This window comes from Ursus maritimus, unplaced genomic scaffold (genome assembly GCF_017311325.1).
Source record: "Ursus maritimus isolate PB19 unplaced genomic scaffold, ASM1731132v1 scaffold_10, whole genome shotgun sequence".
Lineage (NCBI taxonomy): Eukaryota > Metazoa > Chordata > Mammalia > Carnivora > Ursidae > Ursus > Ursus maritimus.
In genome coordinates this window covers 6,653,696-6,675,935 of record NW_024423344.1, presented here as the reverse complement: position 1 = coordinate 6,675,935, position 22,240 = coordinate 6,653,696, and the positions used below count along the sequence as shown (strand labels likewise).

Here is a 22,240-nt window from a genome sequence, read left to right as displayed (position 1 = left end):
ATGGCCTGCTAGCCTGTATGTCACTTACCATGAGGCAGAGTGACATGTCCCATGTGGCATTTCCACAGAGCTGACAGCCAGAGTATGCAACTTACTCCAGTCCACCTTGCTCCCTGGGGAGGGGCCTGTGTGACACTCTGACCTCAGTTTGAAGATAGGACAAATGACACAGCCCCTGAGTTGGCCACGGCTAAATATCATACATCACACACAGTGACAGCTGCTCCTCCTTGAAGCCCAATTTAGTCATTTGGCCATCAGATAGCTTAATCGCATACGAGAATTGATAGAATAGAAAGGTATCCCATCTAATGTTTTCTTCTGTGTGCACATTTCATTATTGTAAACACTGTTAAGTCCAGTTGTCAAAAGAATCGGAAATTATACTTGAATCTCAGAAAATGTGAACTGTATTTTAATGTAAAAAATAAACTAAAAAATGAAAAGCCCCAAACAAAACATACGCAGACTGTAATTCACAAATCTAATTCAGAAGGCTTCAAGTTTAAGAAAGAGCTAAGTGTCTGACAAAGAATGAGTTTGAGTCCCCTTTGCAGAGGCTTAGTTCCAAACGAAACCAAAGAGTCAGGATGCCTAATCCACATTCAATTCAAATTTTCATCTCTCCTCTATATTTAGGACATCTTCTCTCTGGGTGTCCAATGAAGACCTCGGTCTGGTGTGTTAATTCCAGGCACATTCCAGGGGGTTGTAATTCCCACATGATGGTCCTTCAGGGATTCATCTCACCGGGTACTCTAGTATTTAAAAATGGTTTACCACCTCGGGGAGGAAGGAATGGGAATTTTCTAAGCCTCACCTGTTCACTGCATTATTCTGCTTCCCCTTAAGCCCTCCCTGGATCCTGGTCACATCATAAGTAAAGGATTAGTTTTCTTTGTCAATGCAAAACACAGTTTCAGTTATTACAATGCCCAGTGAGATGTGGATGCTCCAAAAATAAAGGATAAGGAAGGAAAGTGCACTATTGTTTTATTTCCCAATTTAGTGCAGCCATCCCCCAGAACTGTGCCATTTTAAGCAGTAACAGCTGTCCAGAAGTATTCATGTTAAGCCATCCAAAAATCTGGTTTGGCAACCAAAGCCGAGAGGAGAGAACGTGCCTCCAGGCTGGCCATTTATTAAGGGCTCCAGGTGCTCATATTCACGCCCGAGGGCACACAAGTTCCGTCCAAATTTGGAAGGTGGGACTCCGCAGTTTGGGAAGTCAGTGACACAGCACTTCTCCTCCATGTCTTAGAGTCAGGACACTTTCTTTTCAGAGGTGCCTGTGTCTCCCACTGACTGGATAAGAATGGAAACCTCATCCATATAGAAAAGGGCATTTTGTTGAAATGTCTGGAATTCTTGCTGATTAAAACTGCATGTCAAAGTCTTGTCTAGCCTCCCACGGGCATTCTCACAAGTGCCTGGGCTTCCGGGCTTGATTTCAGTATCTACTGGGGAGACTTGGCTAACATGTCCTCTCTGTCCTCCTCCCCGGGTCTCCGTGTTCCTCGTCTCTCGCTGTCCCCTTCGATGGTCATCTTCCTCCACCAGCCTCAGGGGCCCCTCCTCTCCTACTGGGTACACTCATTCTGCCTGATTTTAGAGTTACAGAGTGACAGGTGTGTCCCTTCGCTAGGGAGACATGCTATCTGTTCACTGGTTTCCCACAATGAAAATCCAAAATGGGCTTTGAACTCCCGCACAAACACGTGTGGGTCTCACTGAACTAAATGCCCAAGGTCCAGTGGCCTGGAGGATGGGGAATGAGTATTGAGAGCCTGACCAGAGTGGAGCGCCGACGCGAACTACCACACACTGACCTTCAGGCTTCTCTGTGGTCAGGAAGAGGCAGCTCGAATAGCTATGCTTCTTTTCCTTAGTCACGGGAGGAGAAGGGCGGTGGTAGAGGGGATATCTCGCATCATATCTGAATCTGTGTTAGGACAAGAAATCATGCACGTTTGGGTAGTTGCCCACCAGCTGCCATGCGCTGAGCACAGCGGTCAGCCATGCAGAAGGTCTGAGACGAGGGAAGCCCGACAGCCCGGAAGGCACCTGGGAAGAGTGCAGGAGAATGCTAGAACACGGACCCGCCTGCCGGGAGTGTGGCTAAGAGGTTCAGAGACGCATTCTCAGGGTTACCACCCTGATGATAGACATTTTTGTGATTTCACTGCAATCAAGAAGTTTATGTCCACTTCGTACAAACAAGACAGGAATCAAAGCAAGGTGTCAACCTGCCTACAACGGAGTTCACATGCAGCTGGTGGACTTCATCTGTGAGCGAACGAAACAGGAAGGAAGCCTGCCCCCACTCCAATTCCACAAGATGGGTTTCTCACGCAACATAAAACTCCCTTACCTTTCTCCCAGAACAACTAGTACGGATGTTTAAATATTGATGAAACAGAGCGTTTTTAATTTCACACCTCACAGAGCACAGTTGAATGCTTCATAACAACGTAAACAGAAGTTAGGCCAAGCACTGCGGACGGACCGGAAGGGGCAGAACAGCTTCCCCTGCGGCATCTACTCCAGGTTTGCGGGGGAATGTGTAACTAACCGGTTGGCTAAGGCCACAGAACTGGGTTTTATGGTGTTTTGGCTGCTGACACCAGTCTCTTCTGACAGAGATGTGTTAACACTGGGTGCAACAAACCGCATCTCTTTCCTGGGACCAATCAGGACGACTCCCGTCTTATTTCTTCCTCGATTTCTTTTTGGTGGTGTCATAAGCACGGACTATTTCTTCCTGAGTAACAGCTCCATGCTCTTCTTGAGAGAAGGCATACCCATCTGCAAGAGGAGCACACACGGGGGTTGGTAAGGAGGAGAATCAGGGAGCATGGGGGGTTTAGAAGAAAACGCTTTTGTGGGAGATGGCAGCTGACCTTTGCCACACTGGGCTCACCAGCCTCAGGCAGGTGGGGACCCGGGACGGACCTGTGGCTTGGAAGGGAAACGTGGGCAGAGTGTGGGGTGGAGCAGGACAAGGCCTGACCAGACAGGGCCTGACGGGTTCTGGCTGCTGATGCCGAGGCTGGGATGGGAGGGGTTTGGCCACCCTGCCGCTGAGCTCAGCCTGGGAAGTGTAAACAGTGGGTCACTGGTACATGTCTGTACTTTCCCAGTGCCCATCAAGAGGGAAGGCGACTTGCTCTGCTCCAGAAGTGTCTCAAGCTGCCTGAAACTGCAGGCTGGCTGGGCAATTGATGAAGCTATAAACAGGCCTGGGAACACACACGCAACCCTAGTAGGGAAAACTGGCCATGGGAACGTGATGCTTTTACATGGGACTGATGTGGACGGGTAATCAGAAATTACAGAGGGTTTATTTTTGTAGAAATAAAGGAAAAGTTCACAAAATAAAGTCAAGAGGCCACAGGAAGGCCAGTTCTTATAATCAGTTCCAATAATAAGAATAATACTAGCGGCAGCCGCCAACCACGATCAAATGCTCTGTGTATTGGGCCTGTTCTATGTACGATGCACAAACAGCTCATTCGTTCCCCCCAACAGCCCCATGAGACAGGTGATAGTATTCTTCCCATTTCACAGATGGGGAAATTGAGGCAGGGGTGATCCCCACCCCCATGACTTGCCCAAGTTCACAGACCTAGTGAGTGGTAGAGCTGGGAGCCAAACCCAGGCAGTGCTTTTTCAGGACCCACACTCTTCCTAAATCTCTAGTTTGAGGGAGAGGTTCAACATTCAAAAACCCAAAGTAGGGCCCTCCTTCCTATCTGGTCCTTCCCACCGAAGGAGCATTTACAAGACTCTCTCTCTGTTGGCTAACCTTTCTGGGTCTGGGGTATGGAAAAGTCCCACAGCTGGATTCGACTTTCTGACCCAAAGACAACCACAGTAACATGTCTGACAAGGGTAACTCCCATCCACGTGTATATATGACTAGTCAACGGACAGGTTAGTTCACCGTCACATTCTTTAAAGAGGAAAAAGAAATCAGAAATTGTGCCCATGTATCACCTCCTGGATTGCTAATTATTTTACTCAGACACTTGGCTCACAAAGGAAAGTTCCTGAACTATAAAGACATAGAACAGCCACGTGGAACGGAGTCTTGGTGGGGGTTGCAGAGAAGAGGCCCTGGTAGAAGACGCTCAGGGTGACTTTGCATCCCGCATAGGCTTGTAACCCAGAGTCTCTGACCCAGGGCTGGCGACCCCGCTCTCCTGGCCACCGCCTGAGGAAACCCCGGGGCTCAGGAGGGCCACACTGGGAGGCGAGGGTTTGTCTGCGCAGCCGGCCTGGGAGGCAATGAAGGATCTGGGCTAGATAGCAGGGGCTGGTGGGAGCGAAGAAAGAACTAGTGAAGGATTAGGACAGAAAGGAGTCTTCCACAGGGAGATCTCCGTCTACTGGCTCACCACCATCTCTAACAAAACCAAATTCACCAATCAAAACATTGCACTGTGTGGCAGCTGGCAGTTGTGGTGCAGTCTGGCTGCCTCCAGGAGCCCGCAGTGTCCCTGGGCTGCGATGTAGGAACAGGCCCAGAGAGGGAGGCCCTGAGGGTGCTGGGTGAGGGGCACTTGAACTTCCTTGTGATGGCTTTCCACACAAGGAGCCTTCAGAGGCTTCACGGGATCTGAGGAGGAAATGCCTCCTTTCTCCTCCGTTCCTCTGAGAGCTTTTAGATTTTCCCGGGATGAGTTGATCAGTGAGGCCCCGGGGACAAGGAGCCGTCCTTTGTCTGGCTTCTGAGGGGCGGCTCCCTCCCTCGCCTGTGCTGTGGTGGCCCCTCTAAGACAAGGTGCTCTTTGTGCAGCTTTTTGACTGCAGTCCAAGACCAGACGCCTTTCCTTGGGATGTTTCAAAGCAGAATCTAGCAAACCACACTGTTTCCTCCAGTCACAAGGCTGTGTTCTGTGGTCAATGTGCATAATCTTTATTCTTTGGTCTTTAAAGGGAACATTTCTAGTAAACATTTGATGTTTTCCTGTGGGGGCCACGCAGTGGTTGTCCTGTGGCCTGCAGTACCACCCCAGGTGGATGTGGCTCTGATCTCAAGCAGGGGGGCCCCTTCTACATGCTCTCCAGGAGCCTTTCTGGTGGCAGGCTGAGGACTAGTGAGCTCTCCACCCTGAAGGCGGCGTTCTCCTCCTGCTTTGCTTCCATCTTGGATCCAGGGGCCCAGAGTCTGAGGCAAGAAGTATGCTTCTATTCCTTGCCTGGCAGTAACTTGGCCACAGGACCATGGGTTCTTTAAGTTCTTTGGGTCTTCTTAGTTTACTGTTCTGTGAAACAAAGGGCCTGGGACCAGGTGAGGTCCAAGTTCCCTCAGAGCTCCCGCCCACCCAACGGGCACCAGGTTTCTCCATGGCTAACTATACCCAGGCCATAGAACCCTCTCCTTCATTCAGGGGTGATTCACACTCAGCACCAAAGGAAGAAGCCTCTACCTCCATACCAAAGAAGAAGGGCATCTGTCACAACAACCCATCCAAATAGAATAGCTGCTACCTATCTTTTTTAGTGGGCTTTTGGAGGGGGTCCTGGTGGAGAGGAAGAAATGAAGGGGACTTGTTGAGACAAAAAAAAAAAAAAAAAAAGAAAAGAAACATTTTTTGGGAGTTTCCTTTTGGGAAAGTTAGCTTAGCATGTAGAATTTCCTACTTCTCGGTCAAGTGGAAGGAGCAAAAGCCTTGTCTTGCTTCTTCTGTTTTTCATTTGCATCCCGCCTATGCCTACTGGGACAGAGACACAGCTGATAGCTGGAAGGCATCTGTGGCTTGTATTTGTCCCACTGTCACAAGGGTCTTCTGCTGGATTACTCAGCCACTCCAGACTGGGAAGGGTTTCTGGGTATCTACTTGAGAGGACTTTCCCAATACCAAATCTCTCCTCTCAGGGTAAGCTGAGTACCCTGGGGTCACGACCAAAGGGCTTGTCCCGCAGTTCCCATTGGTTGCATCCACCATCTTGTTTCCAGAATGTTATGCATTAAGACTTTCCTCACTAGACTTTCTTAGCCTCCACCAAGACTTGAAGTGAACTCTGCAACTCATGAGGAAAGGAGGATGGCTTGGTAGGGTTATATTGGAGCAGGCGTATCTCCCTGGTTCAGATACAATATTTTCCTCTCAGAAACTGGGCCTGGTGGGCGTTAGGGCTGTAATGGGAAAAGCTTCAGTGGGGCAAGAGAGACTCTAACCACCCAACTAGCCTCCACTTGTCCAGCCTACACCCCCAGCCTGACAAAGATGCACCATCAGGTCACCAGCTTCTGCCTGATGAACATTTAGCCACCATTTGCATCCAAATGGGGAGCTCAGAGGAAGCCTCCAGCTCTTAGCCTTTCCCACTTTCATTCATCTTTCAGGAAGTCCTGACAGCCAGAAAGTAATGGTGGGGGCCTGGGAAAGCCGTCCATGGACCCAACTCCTGAACTTCCCCAGGCTGGCTTCCCAGTGTATCTGCTTCCTAAATGCTCAGCTGCAGCTGGAATCTGGGGGCAGAATGGGGGTAGGTGAAAGGAGATGGAGGGGAGGGGAGTGTCTTAGTTGTTTTGTGTTCTCCTGATAGAACATTTGGTGAAGTCCATAAAACCATGTCATTTTTTCCCCCATTATTTTGTAATAGAACTCTCCTTAAGAAGCTCTGATAACATCTTCATGAGAGTTGAAGTTTCCTGTCTGGAAAAAGATTCCTGAGCAACAGAAATGGGGACGACCATGAGGACAACAAGGAAATGAGACTGTAGGAAATGCTGATCTCATTTATGAATACTGTGTGTTGGTGTCCTGTAAGGAACTAAAAATGCTGCCAAGATGACAGATTTCCTTCCAGTTTCCTGGGAAGACAGGCTCAGGACAGCGGAAGGACAGACCCAGAAGGATAGCTAGGCGGAAGCTGAGAGGAGAACGCAGAACTTCTCACAGACCAGGACCACTCTGGTTGCTCCACGGCCTTCTCTGGTTGTTACTGACAGAACGTTTGGTTATCGATCGGTTTCTATTCTATTCTATTCTATTCTATTCTATTCTATTCTATTCTATTCAACTATTAGTTGATGGGTATTTTTAAAATCTGGTGTGATTTTAGAGGTTTTTTAATTTCTTGTACTTATTCATTCTAATTTTCTTTTGTCCTTCAAAATCCCAAGTTTACAAAATTTTTTTAGTAGTTGTTTTAAGACATTTTATGACTCTCCTGTAAAAGTTCTTACTCGGTCTTTGATCTTAATATATGTATCTTATATATTCTTTCTAGGGTTATTATGAAATATTTATTTGAGAAGCAGCAGGGCTCCATGGCATGAACCTCACTGTTTACAGAATCAGTACTCATTTTCTCTGTGTCTGCTAGAAAGAAGCACTTTATATACATTGTCTTGAAGCCTCACAAAGACTGTGTAAGATGTGTACTATTTTTTTCCTTTTAGATGTATATTATTAGATTTCTTTTTTTCTCCCAGTGGAGGAAACAGAAATTTAGAGAAATATATACATCACCCAAAGTTACTCAACTAGTGGCAGAAAAAAACCAGTAATACCTCACATTTATTGGACTCCATTATCATCAGGTACTATTCTAGGCTCTTTGTATAAATGATCTAATTTAATTCTACCCAAAAACCCAGTTCTTACATCATCTCCATTTTACCTATATAGAAACAGAGAGGTTAACTTACCTAAGTGCACAAAAAAAGTGACAGAGCTGGAAGAGGACCCCCAGGCAGCCCAGCTCCAGAAGTGGGGCCCCACAGACCTCGCTCCCTGGACTGCACCATCAAGCCTCATGACTGGACCTCTCTCCTGGCTCAGAGAGACCATGGCTGCGAGGCAGATCACTGGGCCCCACTGGGCCAGTTACTATAGTGACCTGAGCCTCTGCCAGGTGCTCTTGGGGCTGAAACCTCCTACTCCCAGGAACGGCACACAAAGCATGTGAGGCATCACATGGAGCTGTCTGCCATGTTGGTATTCCATGTGGGGAAGCGAGGAGAGGGAGTACACCCCTTTCCTTCTCTCTTAGAAAATCTGTGAAGATCTATTGCTGGGAGGGGCTCAACTGAACCTGACACAGACCCCTCAATGCCTGTACTATGGATACAAAGATTCCTCACTTCTCCTAAACTGTTCTTGTTTCCTTCTGAACACCTCAAGGAGAGAAAGGGAAGTAGGAAGCAGTGTTGTTGAAGAGATGTGACATGCGTGTGTAAGAGAGGGGATTCTGGAAAAAGAGGTGGGATTTGGAGGGGCAGAAGCAGGTGACAGATGATGACATGCCAACAGGCCTCACCTTGGGGAAGGCAGATGACCCCCTCCTGAAGGAAACCTATGCTAACAATGCTCCCCCCTCCCAAGCAGGGATTCAAGTGGCTGAATTGCTGAAATAGCCCCACAACCTCATGAGCTCTGCCACCATCTCTCTCTCATGGCCTCCTGCCCGCTCCCCTGGGTCTGGCGCAATTCCACTGACCCTGGCTTAGGTCTGGTCCCTTCAGCAGAAACCAGGCCTGGCCTCTGGTGTTGAGTGGGGCACCAATGCTAGATGTGGGGCAGCCTTCCTGGGAAAAGTACAGAGATTTTTTTCCCCCAGTGATTGTCATTGTTTTAATTAATAAGCTTATATTAACTAAAACAGTGCATATTGCTATCTTTGGGGGCAATAATCTAAAAGTACGATCATTTCAGCCTTAGAACAAAATCCTATTGGAAGGCTGACAGAAGGATCTCAACTACATCAGGATTTTAAGTTTCAGGATTTTTGTCATTCAGGCATTTGATGGGGTCCCAGGGAATTACCTACACTCAAGCCACGTTCGCATCGGGCCAAATACACAAATTCCCCTTCCAAATGTAGCACTCTGGCTTGGCAGCGGTTGGGGTCCAGCCCTGTCAGCACCGGCGTGCTTTAACGAAGCCACGGCCTTCCCTGCGTGCCCGGGGTCGGCCTGACAGAACGTGACCAGGGCTACTTACGGGGGACACACTGCTGGATGGAGCCTCCCCGGAAGAGAGTGGGCGGCGTCTTCCTGCTGAGCCTCTTCAGTAGGCGGTCACGTTCATTCATCCTGTAGGCAGATCAAACGCAGTCAGTCCCGGTTCATGTGCACACCTCTCAAAGGGCCTCACCCAGTGACTTGAGGTTGCAAAAATAAAATAGACAGGGGAAAAAGGCTTCCTCATGTCAGGAAAAATGTCCAGGTTGGCAAGCAGCTCTATTATGTACAGTAGATGCTATCTCGACACCTTGAGTGCGCTGCTCCCTCTTCTAAAAGGCGCTCTGTTTCCAGTCTGTCCTGTACAGAATGCCTCTCAACGCTGCCTTCCTCTTAATTGAAATGCACTACAAGTGCCCTTTCATACCAGTCACACCCTTGGCTTTCCAGAAGGCTTCTGCAAGCAGTGATCTGTTTCTAGGGTAAATGTCTTAAAGCCTCCGTTCCACCTGCAGCTGCCTCTTCCTGAGCCAATAAATTACCAAGGGCAAGAGCCTTGGGTCTCCAGCAAGAGACCGATTTCTTTCTGCACAACCTGACTGTTATTTTCAAACAGTTAAAATCAAGGTGAGTTTTCTTAGAAAACACAAGGATTAGGAGCTCTTCTTGCCTTTCCTGGAAATGGTTCCCATCAAGTTTGCCACTACCGTAATGAAATATGGCACACAGCCACTGTTTATTCCTATAAAGCAGAAAGGGAGTGGTTCAACATTTGCAAATCTATCGGTGTCTTAGATTTTATCCAGAAAGAAAAAATCAAAAATCATATTATTCTCTCAATAGATGCAGAAAAAGCATTTGACAAAATACAGCATCCTTTCCTGATTAAAACTCTTCAGAGTGTAGGGATAGAGGGTACATTCCTCAATCTCATAAAAACCATCTATGAAAAGCCTACAGCAAATATCATTCTCTATGGGGAAAAGCTGGAAGCCTTTCCCTTAAAATCAGGAACACGACAAGGATGCCCACTCTCGCCACTATTATTCAACATAGTACTAGAAGTCCTGGCAACAGCAATCAGACAACAAAAAGGGATCAAAGGTATCCAAATCGGCAGAGAAGAAGTCAAAATGTCTCTCTTCGCAGATGACATGATACTCTATATGGAAAACCCAAAAGAAGCCACTCCCAAACTATTAGAAGTTATAGAGCAATTCAGTAATGTGGCGGGATACAAAATCAATGCTCAGAAATCAGTTGCATTTCTATACACGAATAATGAGACTGAAGAAAGAGAAATTAGGGAATCCATCCCATTTACAATAGCACCAAAAACCATATGTTACCTTGGAATTAATTTAACCAGAGACGTAAAGAACCTATATTCTAGAAACTATAAATCACTCTTGAAAGACATTGAGGAAGACACAAAAAGATGGAAAAATATTCCATGCTCATGGATTGGAAGAATTAACATAGTTAAAAATGTCCATGCTACCCAGAGCAATCTACACTTTCAATGCTATCCCGATCAAATACCGATGACATTTTTCAAAGAACTGGAACAAATAGTCCTTAAATTTGTATGGAACCAGAAAAGGCCCCGAATCTCCAAGGAATTGTTGAAAAGGAAAAACAAAGCTGGGGGCATCACAATGCTGGATTTCGAGCTGTACTACAAAGCTGTGATCACAAAGACAGCATGGTACTGGCACAAAACTAGACACTTAGACCAATGGGACAGAATAGAGAACCCAGAAATGGACCCTCGGCTCTTTGGGCAACTAATCTTTGATAAAGCAAGAAAAAACATCCGGTGGAAAAAAGACAGTCTCTTCAATAAATGGCGCTGGGAAAATTGGACAGCTGCATGCAAAAGAATGAAACTTGACCACTCTCTCACACCATACACAAAGATAAACTCCAAATGGATGAAAGACCTCGATGTGAGACAGGAATCCATCAAAATCCTAGAGGAGAACATAGGCAGCAACCTATACGACATCGGCCAAAGTAACCTTTTTCATGACACATCTCCAAAGGCAAGAGAAACAAAAGATAGAATGAACTTGTGGGACTTCATCAAGATAAAAAGCTTCTGCACAGCCAAGGAAACAGTCAAAAAACCTAAGAGGCAGCCCACGGAAAAGGAGAAGATATTTGCAAATGATGCTACAAAGACTGGTATCCAAGATCTACAAAGAACTTCTCAAACTCAATACATGAGAAACAAATAAACAAATCATAAAATGGGCAGAAGATATGAACAGACACTTTTTCAATGAAGACATACAAATGGCTAACAGACACATGAAAAAATGTTCAAAATCATTAGCCATCAGGGAAATTCAAATCAAAACTACACTAAGATACCACCTTACGCCAGTTAGAATGGCAAAAATTGACAAGGCAAAAAAACAACAATTGCTGGAGAGGATGTGGAGAAAGGGGATCCCTCCTACATTGTTGGTGGGAATGCAAGTTGGTACAGCCACTCTGGAAAACAGTGTGGAGGTCCCTTAAAAAGTTAAAAATTGAGCTACCCTATGACCCAGCCATTGCACTACTGGGTATTTACCACAAAGATACAGACGTAGTGAAGAGAAGGGCCATATGCACCCCAATGTTCATAGCAGCATTGTCCACAATAGCTAAATCGTGGAAGGAACCGAGATGCCCTTCAACAGATGACTGGATTAAGAAGTTGTGGTCCATATATACAACGGAATATTACTCAGCTATCAGAAAGAACGAGTTGTCAACATTTGCTGCAACATGGACGGCACTGGAGGAGATAATGCTAAGTGAAATAAGTCAAGCAGAGAAAGACAACTATCATATAATTTCTCTCATCTATGGAACATAAGAACTAGGAAGATCGGTAGGGGAAGAAAGGGATAAAGAAAGGGGGGATAATCAGAAGAGGGAATGAAGCATGAGAGACTATGGACTCTGAGAAACAAACTGAGGGCTTCAGAGGGGAGGGGGGTGGGGGAATGGGATAGGCTGGTGATGGGTAGTAAGGAGGGCATGTATTGCATGGTGCACTGGGTGTTATATGCAACTAATGAATCATCGAACTTTACATCAGAAATCAGGGATGTACTGTATGGTGACTAACATAATAAAAAAACATAAAAAAAAAAAAAGCAGAAAGCGGGGGTGCTTTAAAATTGCCCAGGTAGGCCAGAGGGCTTTGATTTCTTATCATTATGACATCACTTTGCTTGCCACAGGAGATTCCTGGTGTGTGGGAGTTTGCCAATGCCCTCTGATACGGGCTGAACTGTGTTCCCTCCAAATTCATATGTTGAAGTCTTAACCTCCAGTTACCTCAGAATGAGATTGTATTTGAAAATGGGGCCTTTAAAGAGGTAGTTAAGTTAAATGAGGTCATTAGGGTGGGTCTTAATGCAAGATGACTGGTGTCCTCTTGAGGAGAGGGGATTAGGACACAGACACGCATGGAAGGAAGACCATATGAAGACTAAGAAGACTATCAGCCTCAGAAAGAACCAACACTGCCAACACCTTGGTCTTGGACTGCCAGCATCCAGAAGTGTGAGAAAATAAATCCCTGCTAAGTCACTCAGTCTGTGGTACTTTGCAATGGCAGCCATGGCAGACAAATCCATGATCTGCTGTTTGTGGGAACATGAGGGCACAGAAGCTGCAGTTGCCTGCTGTCCCGAGCACCTCCCCCTGTCCCATGTCTGCAGGCCTTGAGCTCCTGACCGGAATTCACTTCCCAGCAACCTCAAGAGCCTCGAAAGAAGAACGGGGCCCAAGGTATTCTCGATATTCTCTGAGCAGAAGTTCACTTTGCACTTGAATTTCCAGAACATTTTCTGATTATGTTGGTTGAAAGGACAATGTTTAATTCATCACCAATTAAAGGTGAGCCTCAGCTAGCTAAGCTTGGCAAAATGTCTGAGGGCTGATGAGGAAAAACACTTTCTCTATCCCTTCACACTGGCTTTCCCTTCTCCCTCATGTCTTTTTCTTCCACGGGCTAAATTAATCTCACTGGGCCCTGCTGAGCAACTGCCCTGGCCAGCAGGCAGACAGGAGCAGATGAACGAGGAGGAGCCTGTAAGTGTGCCGTGTGCCGTCCCTCGGGGAGTTCGCTGCCCCCTGACAGGCTGGGGCTCCCTGTGCTGGCTGCTCTTAGCACATGGGGAAGGTAATGAAGGGCTCTGCTCCCTGTGTGACCCAGCGCTGGTCAGGATGCCTCCATGGAAGGCACTTCCAGGTTCTGCCCAGGGTGTGTGTGAAGCGGGGGCTCCTGAGGGCTGGGCTGCAGCTCCCTAGGACAGGCTTTCCAGCCAGGTTGTGGTCAGGGAAAGGCACTCCCTCCCCAGGAACCTAGAGGACAGTCTCAGCCTAGGCTCTTCTAGCACACCACTCCTCTCCCTGGCCATCCCTGTCCCTCCACACTCAGGTCCAGAAGCTCTGCTTAGGGGTGGGGCGAATGAGAACTTCACAGGACCACACAAGTGGGAAATCACACATCTTGGTCTCTCAATGGGCAGGTGAGGAAACAGATATTCCGTTGTACCAAACACAGGGTGCCTTACTGGCACTGTTCCTGCCCCTGCCTTTGTGCTGGGCAGATGTCCTTATCCTTCATGAAATGATGGATGCTTCTCTCTTTTTTAAGATGAAACACTCCAAACACATAGAAACTAGTACAGTGCATGTCCACTAACCTGCTGAGCATTAGCAAATGGTAGCTCCACCATTTGACCCCTTATTTTAGAGGGACCCACTCTGTCCTGCAGCCCTTCCTTCCATGTGGCAAAGGGTACCTAGGGCCAAGGAGATATGTCCACCCAGAGCCCATGTCTGTCCCCCAGCCCAGGTATTTGGGATGCCAGAAGTCCCTGTTGAGTGATACCTCTCCAAGCTAGCATCCAAGGCCAACCTGATCTCCTCACTAGCTCTATTTTCCTAAGAGCAGACCCTATAGCCAGTGTGCACTCTCCTAGGCTTGTGGGTGGCCAATGAGTGGTTTTTTGCATGGGATATGTATGGATGGGGATGTCCAAACACATGTGTGCAAACTCCCTCACAGTGTATACAAAGCGGGGATCTGCCAACTCTTCTCCATGGCACCACTTTCTGGCTCCTACCCCCAGAGAATCTGGGAATCACAAAGCACCACAGTCATTTTGAAGGTATGTTAATCAAGGTATATGGCTATTTGTTAGCTTGACTTATAACTTCCACATAATCAGGCGTGGGACTTGGTTTCCATTTGCACTCTTGCACCAAGTCCTGTCCTGGTTGTGAGAATTACTTCAAAAAGATATTTAAATGTATTTATTTATTTATTTACTTTTTGTAATCTCTATACCCAATGTGTGGCTTGAACTCATGACCTTGAGATCAAGGGTCACACGCTCCTCTACTGAGCCAGCCAGGCACCCCTACTTCAAATTTTAACAAAACAATAAAAGCTCAAATATAAAGTCCCTATATTCCTCTCAGATCTCATTCTTTTCCCTTCGAGTATAATAAGGTTAGAAATAATCTTCCATCTATATGTCATACTTTTGTTTTACATATATAAGCAACACAAGTAATACTTAATCATGTTCTAAAATATGTTTAGGTAGTATCGTTTATTTTATGTTTCTTGTGTATCACATTTTTCTTTGCTCCTTTTCTTCTTTCTTATATTCTTTTTAATTATCTACTCATTTAGAGGACGAGTTCTTTGCAGGTAATCTGTCTTTCTCCTTCTAGATATTTTTATAATTACTCTGTCTTTGGTGTTCTGCAGTTTTGTTACAACACTTAGTGTGACGAGGTGTAGATTTGGTTTTATATCCTGCTCAGCTGCTCAGACCTGGAAAGTCACTATAACTTGAAAGTTTATTTTCACGTATGGAAAACACTCTGAATGCTGCCTGTCCCCAGTTCTCTGTTTTTTCTTATTCAGGGGCTTCTTACAAATAAAATTCTATCTTCCACATCCCTACATCTCTACATTTTCCATTTCCTTTCTTTCTTTGGCTTTATCTAAACTATTATTCAGCTGACTGGCATGCTTTAATTTAAATTAGTACCCTTTTCATGTTTATCTTCCAGACCCACCTGTTTTTACATACTGCCTTACTCTTTGCTTTTTGATTTCTGTATCTTCTTTCTTCAGTATTTTATAGATTCTTTCAGACATCCCTTGCATCTCCTGTTCTTGTGGGGGTGGGGGGGCGGCGACTAATAAATGTCTGCAGTATTCCATGACTCTCCTTCACTGTGGTTCATTTACTGTGTGTATTCTAGTTATGAAATCATTCTTCAGAATGATTTTCTTTTGCCTCTGCCAGGATCCTATGGGTTACATCAATTTTTATATTATCTTAGCTTAGTTCCTATAGCATTGGGAGTAGTCTAAAATTGGACCTCATGCATAAGCATGGGCTTCCAGTTTCTAGTGGGTAATTCTTTCCTCTGCATTGCTGCTTTGTCAATCTACTGAGTAAAACGTTTCTAGTTTCTGTTTCATTAAAATAGCAGCCGAACCAAATTTGCAGCATTATGCATAGGGTTCTCTTCTATCTCATGTGGGACTGACGTTTTATCTCCTCTCCCTGCATTAATCTCTGAACCATCAGTCGCCGAGCCTCTTATGTGCTCTGATGTCCCTTCTTCAGCTTCATCTCCCTCTTAGCCCACTGGCTTTTGTGTCCTTCCATTTTTGGCACCTAGGTTTCTGTGTGTTTCTTTTGAACTTGTTACATACTAAAAGCCTTTCTTTGTTCATATTTCACTGAGCATTTCTATGCATCTGGAAAAGTTCTGAATCAGTCTACCATATTGACTTTATCTGGTTTCTGTGAATAATTTATATTCCCCTGACCCAATTACTGGAAAACATTATGGCTACAAAACAAAGTCATAGAACTGTTCTTTCTCAAGTCTTGCCATCCTTAGAAACAACTCTTTCTGGAGACCTTTAAATAGCAACACGTTTGACAAAGCTTTTTAATAAAAAGCGTCCTGGAGCTTATGAAACACTGAAGTGGAGATGTTTGAGCCACTGGCTTCTCTATGTGTTCCAATGTCAAAAATGCAAAGGAATATTATGGGGCGCCTGGGTGGCACAGCGGTTAAGCGTCTGCCTTTGGCTCAGGGTGTGATCCTGGCATTATGGGATCGAGCCCCACATCAGGCTCCTCCGCTATGAGCCTGCTTCTTTCTCTCCCACTCCCCCTGCTTGTGTTCCCTCTCTCTCTGGCTGTCTCTATTGCCTGCTTCTTCCTCTCCCACTCCCCCTACTTGTGTTCCCTCTCTCGCTGGCTGTCTCTATCTCTGTCGAATAAATAAATAAAATCTTTAAAAAAAATGCAAAGGAATATTATTTTCCCAATTTCCCTTTTTCTTCTCTGTGGAAGAAAAAAAGCATTATGAATGAATATTATTAAAATTTCTCATGAATGATAATATTGAAAAAGCTCAAGATAGAAAGGGGTGATAATAACATTTGCCCTTCATAGTATTCTGTAATCTACATATGTTTTGGAAGCTTTCTACTCACAAAGACATAGGAAAAAAGGTGAAGGAAATACAACCAAATATTTGGTTAATTTTGAATAATGTTCGGAAGAAGAGAATAAAGGAGTATATATTAGCACAGGGGAGGACTATTTAAATCTATGAGATTTTAGTTTAAAAAAGGAGAGAGAATCCTCAAGAAACTACTGGCAAACGGAATTCAGCAGTATAATAAAAGGATTATACACCAGGACCAAATAGGATTTATCCCAGCAATGCAAGGATGGTTCAACATACAGAAATCAATCAATGTAATATAAGACACATTAACAGAATGAAAGAAAAATATCACATGATCATCTCAATTGATGCAGAAAAAGCATTTGACAAAATCCAACACTCCTTCATGATAAAAATACTCAGCAAACAAAGGATAGAAGAGAAATTCCTCAACACAGCACAGGTCATTTATGAAAGACCCATAGCTAGCACCATATCCAGTGGTGAAAGACTGAAAGTCACATCTCTATAATTAGGAACAAGACAAAGGAAGCCTGCTTTCACCACTTCTGTTCGATGAATTTGTTGGAAATTTTAATCAAAGTAGTTAGACAAAAATCCCAATAGTCTTTTTTGCAAAAATGGAAAAACTTATCCTAAGATTCATAGGGAACTGTAAGGGACCCCCAAATTGCCAAAATAATCTTGAAAAAAGAACAAAGTTATAGGATGCATACTTCCTGATTTCAAAACTTAATACAAAACTATGGTAATAAAAACAGTATGGCACTGGCATAAAGCTAGACATATAAATCAATGTAATGTGATTAAGAGCCTAGAAATAAACTCATGTATATCTATGGTCAAGGTTAGTTGGGTTTGGTTTGGTTAGGTGACCAAAATCATTTTATGAGGAAAGAATAGTCTGTTCAGCAAATGGTGTTGGGAACAACTGGATTTCCAAATCAAAAGAATGAAGTTGGGCCCTTACCTGCAATCATATACAAAAATTAACTAAATATGGATAAAAGATTGAAACATAAGAGTTGAAACTATATAAACCTTAGAAGAAAACAAAGGAGTTGTTTAATCTTTATAAACAACTACACATCTTTATAACCTTGGATTTGGCAATGGTTTCAGAAATATGACACCCAAAGCAAAGGCAACAAAAGAAAAAACACACTGGATTTCATCAAAATTAAAAACTTTTGCTCATCAAAGGACATTATCAAGAAAGTAGAAAGGCAACCACAAAATGAGAGAAACTATTTGCAAATCACTTATCAGATAAGGGTCTAGTATTCTGAATATATCAATAATCCCCAAAATTTAACAACAAAAAAGACAAACAACCCAGTGCAAAAATGGGCAAAAGACTTACATAGACATTGATCCAAAGAATAAACATGATGGTCAACAAGCACATGAAAAGATATTCAACATCATTGGTCATTAGGGAAACACAAATCAAACCACAAAGAGACAGCACTTAACATCTACGAGGATGGCCATAATTTAAAAACAAACAAAAAACAGAAAATAACAAGTGGAGAGGATGTGGAGAACGTGGAAGCCCAGCACGTTACTGGTGAGATTATAAAGTGGTGCAGCCACTGTTCCTCAATAAATTCCACACAGAATACTGCACCACCCAGCCATTCCACTCCAAGGTGTACATCCCAAAAAAATGGAAAATGGTCTCAAATAGATACTTGTGCAGCAGTATCTATAGCAGCATTACTCACAAGAGCCAAAAGATGAAAACAATCCAGATGTCTATCAACTGATGAATGGAAATAAACGTGTATATTCCATACAGTGGACTATTACTCAGCCATGAAAAGGAAACAAATACTGAGATGTCCTACAACATGGATAAGCCTTGAAAACATTATGGCAAGTGAAAGAAGCCAAACCCCAAAGGCCATGTATTACATGATTATATGAAATGTCCAGAATCGACAAATACGTAAACAGAAAAAAGAGTAGTGGTTGCCAGGAACTCTAGGCTGGGTAGGTGGAGAAGGGAAATGGGAAATGACTGCTTAAAGCATATGAGGTTTCCTTTGGGGAGGTGAAAATGTTCTGGATGTAGACAGAGGTGATGGTTGCACAACATTGTAAATGTATTAAATGCCACTGAATTGTACACTTTAAGATGGTTAAGTGTGGGGCGCCTATCTGGCTCAGTTGGTAGGGATGCAACTCTTGACATCGGGGTCATGAGTTCAAGCCCCATGTTGGGTGTAGAGATTATGTAAAATAGTTAAGTTTCACACGATGTGAATTTTCCCACAATTTAAACGAAAGAAAACTCAAGTAAGCAGAAAGGAGAGGGAATGGGTCCTGAATTGAAGTAAATTCCCTCCCATAGCCTGAACTGTTGCTAATGATGCCATCTTCACATTTTACTTCTCTAACGGTGGGGGATGCTGGAAATAACTTTGATTGTGTCCTATCCTAGCTGAAGTATGCATGCCAACTGTGACCTACTGATATGAAAGGTAGATACAGCATACATTCACTAAATGTACGTGCACTCTGGGTGCCTCCCCAGTAATGACAGTGAAACTTAATATCATAGAACTCCATACAAGCCAGCTCTATTAAGAATCTGACATACCCTAAAGGTAGTGGTGCGCTCCTGTCTCAAAGATTGAGCAGTTTAGGAAGGAGTGGGGAGCTGAGAAGCATTATGTTGGGGAATAAATAATAAACTCATGTCCACATTACTGTCAGGAGGCTCTTCCTGCAAAAATCACATATGCATAGCTGCCAAAGAGCAGGAACATGGAGAAGATAGCAAATAATTGCAAATCTGTTTTTAGATCTTGTCAGTAGTTACAGCTGCTGGGAATCACAGCTGACATACAAAGCCAAAAACAAATAGGTATTTTTAGAAACTTATTTTTCATTTACTGCTGGACCATATTCAAAACATAAATCTGACAGTTTCCTCTAGGAAAAAGCTAGTCCAAAGTTCCTTTCCTTCAGGTAAGGCTAAACATCTACCAATCTATCAGACTACTGAAATTCTAACCTATTTTTAAGGATCCCTAGAGAATGAGATTTCATAGCCTCAATTGGTAACTTATTTTACGCCTTATAATCTGAACATCAGAAACTGAGAAGCTTGCAGGCTCAAGTGCATTCCAGACCTACCTAGACCTTTGTAGGATCAAAAACTTTGCCTTAGTTAAACAGACTAACACAATGAGGGAAAATAATAAGAATAAAAACAAAATAGGTTTTCTAGCCTAAAATTCCAATAAGACAGGAGTTATGACCCTGGAGCTAGAAGCCCTTCATAAATTCTGTTTCATTAAATGGCAGTAATTATTCTCTTTTTTCCTTTCTGCCAATCCATACACATTCTGCTTTTAAAACATGACTTCCTTTCATTCAGCAATTCTGCTGCACCTGTTATATGGGAGATCCAGTGCTGTTTCTGCCCTTATGAAGCTCATAGTTTCTGAGGTGATCTTAGTGTGTAGACACATATCATGGCAAAGGTGATGAGTGCCATGATGAGAATACATGGGCCTCAAAAGTGATCAAACTGAGGGGTGAAAACTCGGAGAAAGCTCAGGAAGGCTTCAAGAAGAAATCGCCACTGAAGCTGCATCCTGAACAACGGATAAGTCCTTGTCGATCATCCAGATGGAAACACAGAAGAATAGATTTAGTGGGAAAGACAATGAGTCCAGTTTAGGATGTGAGGCTTTGAGTTGCCTCTGGGACATTCAGAAGGCCATGGGATATTGGGTTCTAGAGAGGTCCAAGCCAGAGATGCCACTTTGGATTCCTCAGGCTGTAGGAACCCACGGAGACCAGGGAGGGTGAGGGGGCACCATGAGGGGTGACTCCTAGAAGCACAAACATGCCACCTGAGTGTTCAACCAGAGGGTTGTTCTCTCAGGGACCAAGTCATACTGTCTCTGCATTCTGCACAGTACCCACCCAGGGCTGAGAACAGAGGATGTGATTACATACATAAAATTGCATTTGTGCTCTGTATTTACTGATTTGGGATGTTTTATTCTATCTTATTCTCGTGTGTCTCCACAGCCTGATTCTGCCATCATTTGTCTCTGTATCTGTCCCAATGGCCAACACTGGGCTAGGACACAGTGGGCTTTGTAATAGCAGTCAAGATGAATTCCTCTGTATTATTCTTTACAGATGACAGAATAGGGACATCATCTCAATTCTCTTCCAGAGGAGGAAACCTCCCTCCAAACTCTAGAAGAGACTGTGAGAAACAAAACCTAACAAAACAACTCTGTGGCCTTTATAGGTATAAGACATTGTATTTTGTTAAGAATTCAGATTACATGGAATAGTTGAAAGACAGTCTGGCTGAAGACTCAAGGTTAACTAACTTAATACAAATTTCATTAAAAAAAAAAAGATAGGTCCCTCCAGTCCTCCCTGGTCTCAAGTCTCCTCTGACCATCACAACTGGGAATGGGGGGAAGAAAGGCTTATACTAGCAAATGTGCTTATGTTCTTCTGTCCAGACAAAGTTTTGGAAAGGGGTAAGGGGTAAGCGGACTGTTCTGGGTGTTGGAAGAAATGTCATTCTCTTATAATGTGGATTAGGTGATTTCCTATCAAAAAGACAAGTTTGTCCTCCAAGGAGTTGTAGTACCAAATTAAGCAGTGAATTTGCAAGAGGAAAAAGCAGATTTGCAGCCTCAAGATAGATGGGATCTGTCTGTTGACAACCACCCTGGGTCAGAACATAGGTGATCCACATAAGCCAACCCTGCTGACGGACAGAACTGCAAGCCTTTAACAAAAAGAGGGGCAGCTGACATTGAAAAGATTTAAAAGCAAAAACAGATAACACGTGATTCTTTTCTAATTTGTCTGCTAGCAGGAGTGATAACTTAAATAAACCAATGCAGTTGGGAGGAAAGTTCAAGAAGAAATAGAAACTAGCAGCTGGCAACCACATTGTCCTTTCACCTAAAACAGCAACTTGGATGAAATTGGTAAAAATGGCTTCTCCTGAAAATTAGTACTGCATCACCATATCCCACTGACGTTTAAAAAGTTTTTTTTTAAACCATTTAAAAGACATTTTTGTCTAGAGAGACTTCTGCTTTTAGGAAGATGGGATAGATGTATTTTCCCTGTTCCTCTTGCTAAGCACAGCTGACAACCCTGGACATTATATATAAAATGAATAGAAGACACTAAAAAGTGGAGAGAAGAAGGAACCTCAGAGCATGAGAAACCTCAGTTTTCTTTTGGCTTCACAGATCCCAGACTTGGAACTGAAAAGCCTGGCAACCCAGAAATGCCATTGGGTGCAACCAAAAAAGCCCAGAAAAAAGCCCGTTTTCTCTAGCCAGAGGAACAGGAAAGGGGCAGCCTAGCAAAACAAAAAAACTTTTAGAACATAATCACGCTACCCCACCCTAACACCACAGAAAAAAACCAAAAACCAAAATACAAAAAAACAAAACCAACTGTGGCTCCACTCCCACTCATGCCAGCAAAGACCAAGTGGTGAGCCTAGACTTCCACTCTTATGAGGCTGCAACCAGGCACCTCATAGCCCTACTGAGGTGGTGACAGAGGAGACCAAGTAGGGACCTGGGATTCGCATCCTCACCAGCTGATAATGAGGTCTCTGGCCCCCTGTGGTGTCTGGAGAGACAACATAGGAAGAATGATCTTCTATCCCCCACCCAATGAAAGGAAGCATTCCTTCTCCTTCTCCTCAGCGTGGTGTCAGAAGAGGCCTAATAGAGAATCAGGACTTTCATCAGGGCCCAGTAGTAACAAGGACATACCCCTGCCTCTTGC

The 22,240-nt window shown here is 44.2% G+C and overlaps 1 protein-coding gene across 1 annotated transcript in view; it reads right to left on the bottom strand.

The window, feature by feature from the left end:
* Positions 1-2,434: 2,434 nt before the first annotated feature.
* Positions 2,435-22,240, bottom strand: part of LOC103664303 (phospholipid-transporting ATPase IB) — a 565,982-nt gene continuing 546,176 nt past the window's right edge. The window contains exons 36-37 of the mRNA XM_040621665.1: positions 8,958-9,049; positions 2,435-2,805 (exon numbers count right to left, since the gene is read on the bottom strand). Of these exons, the coding sequence (XP_040477599.1) occupies positions 2,708-2,805; positions 8,958-9,049 (190 nt within the window). The 3' untranslated portion in view covers positions 2,435-2,707. The remainder of the gene's footprint in view (positions 2,806-8,957; positions 9,050-22,240) is intronic.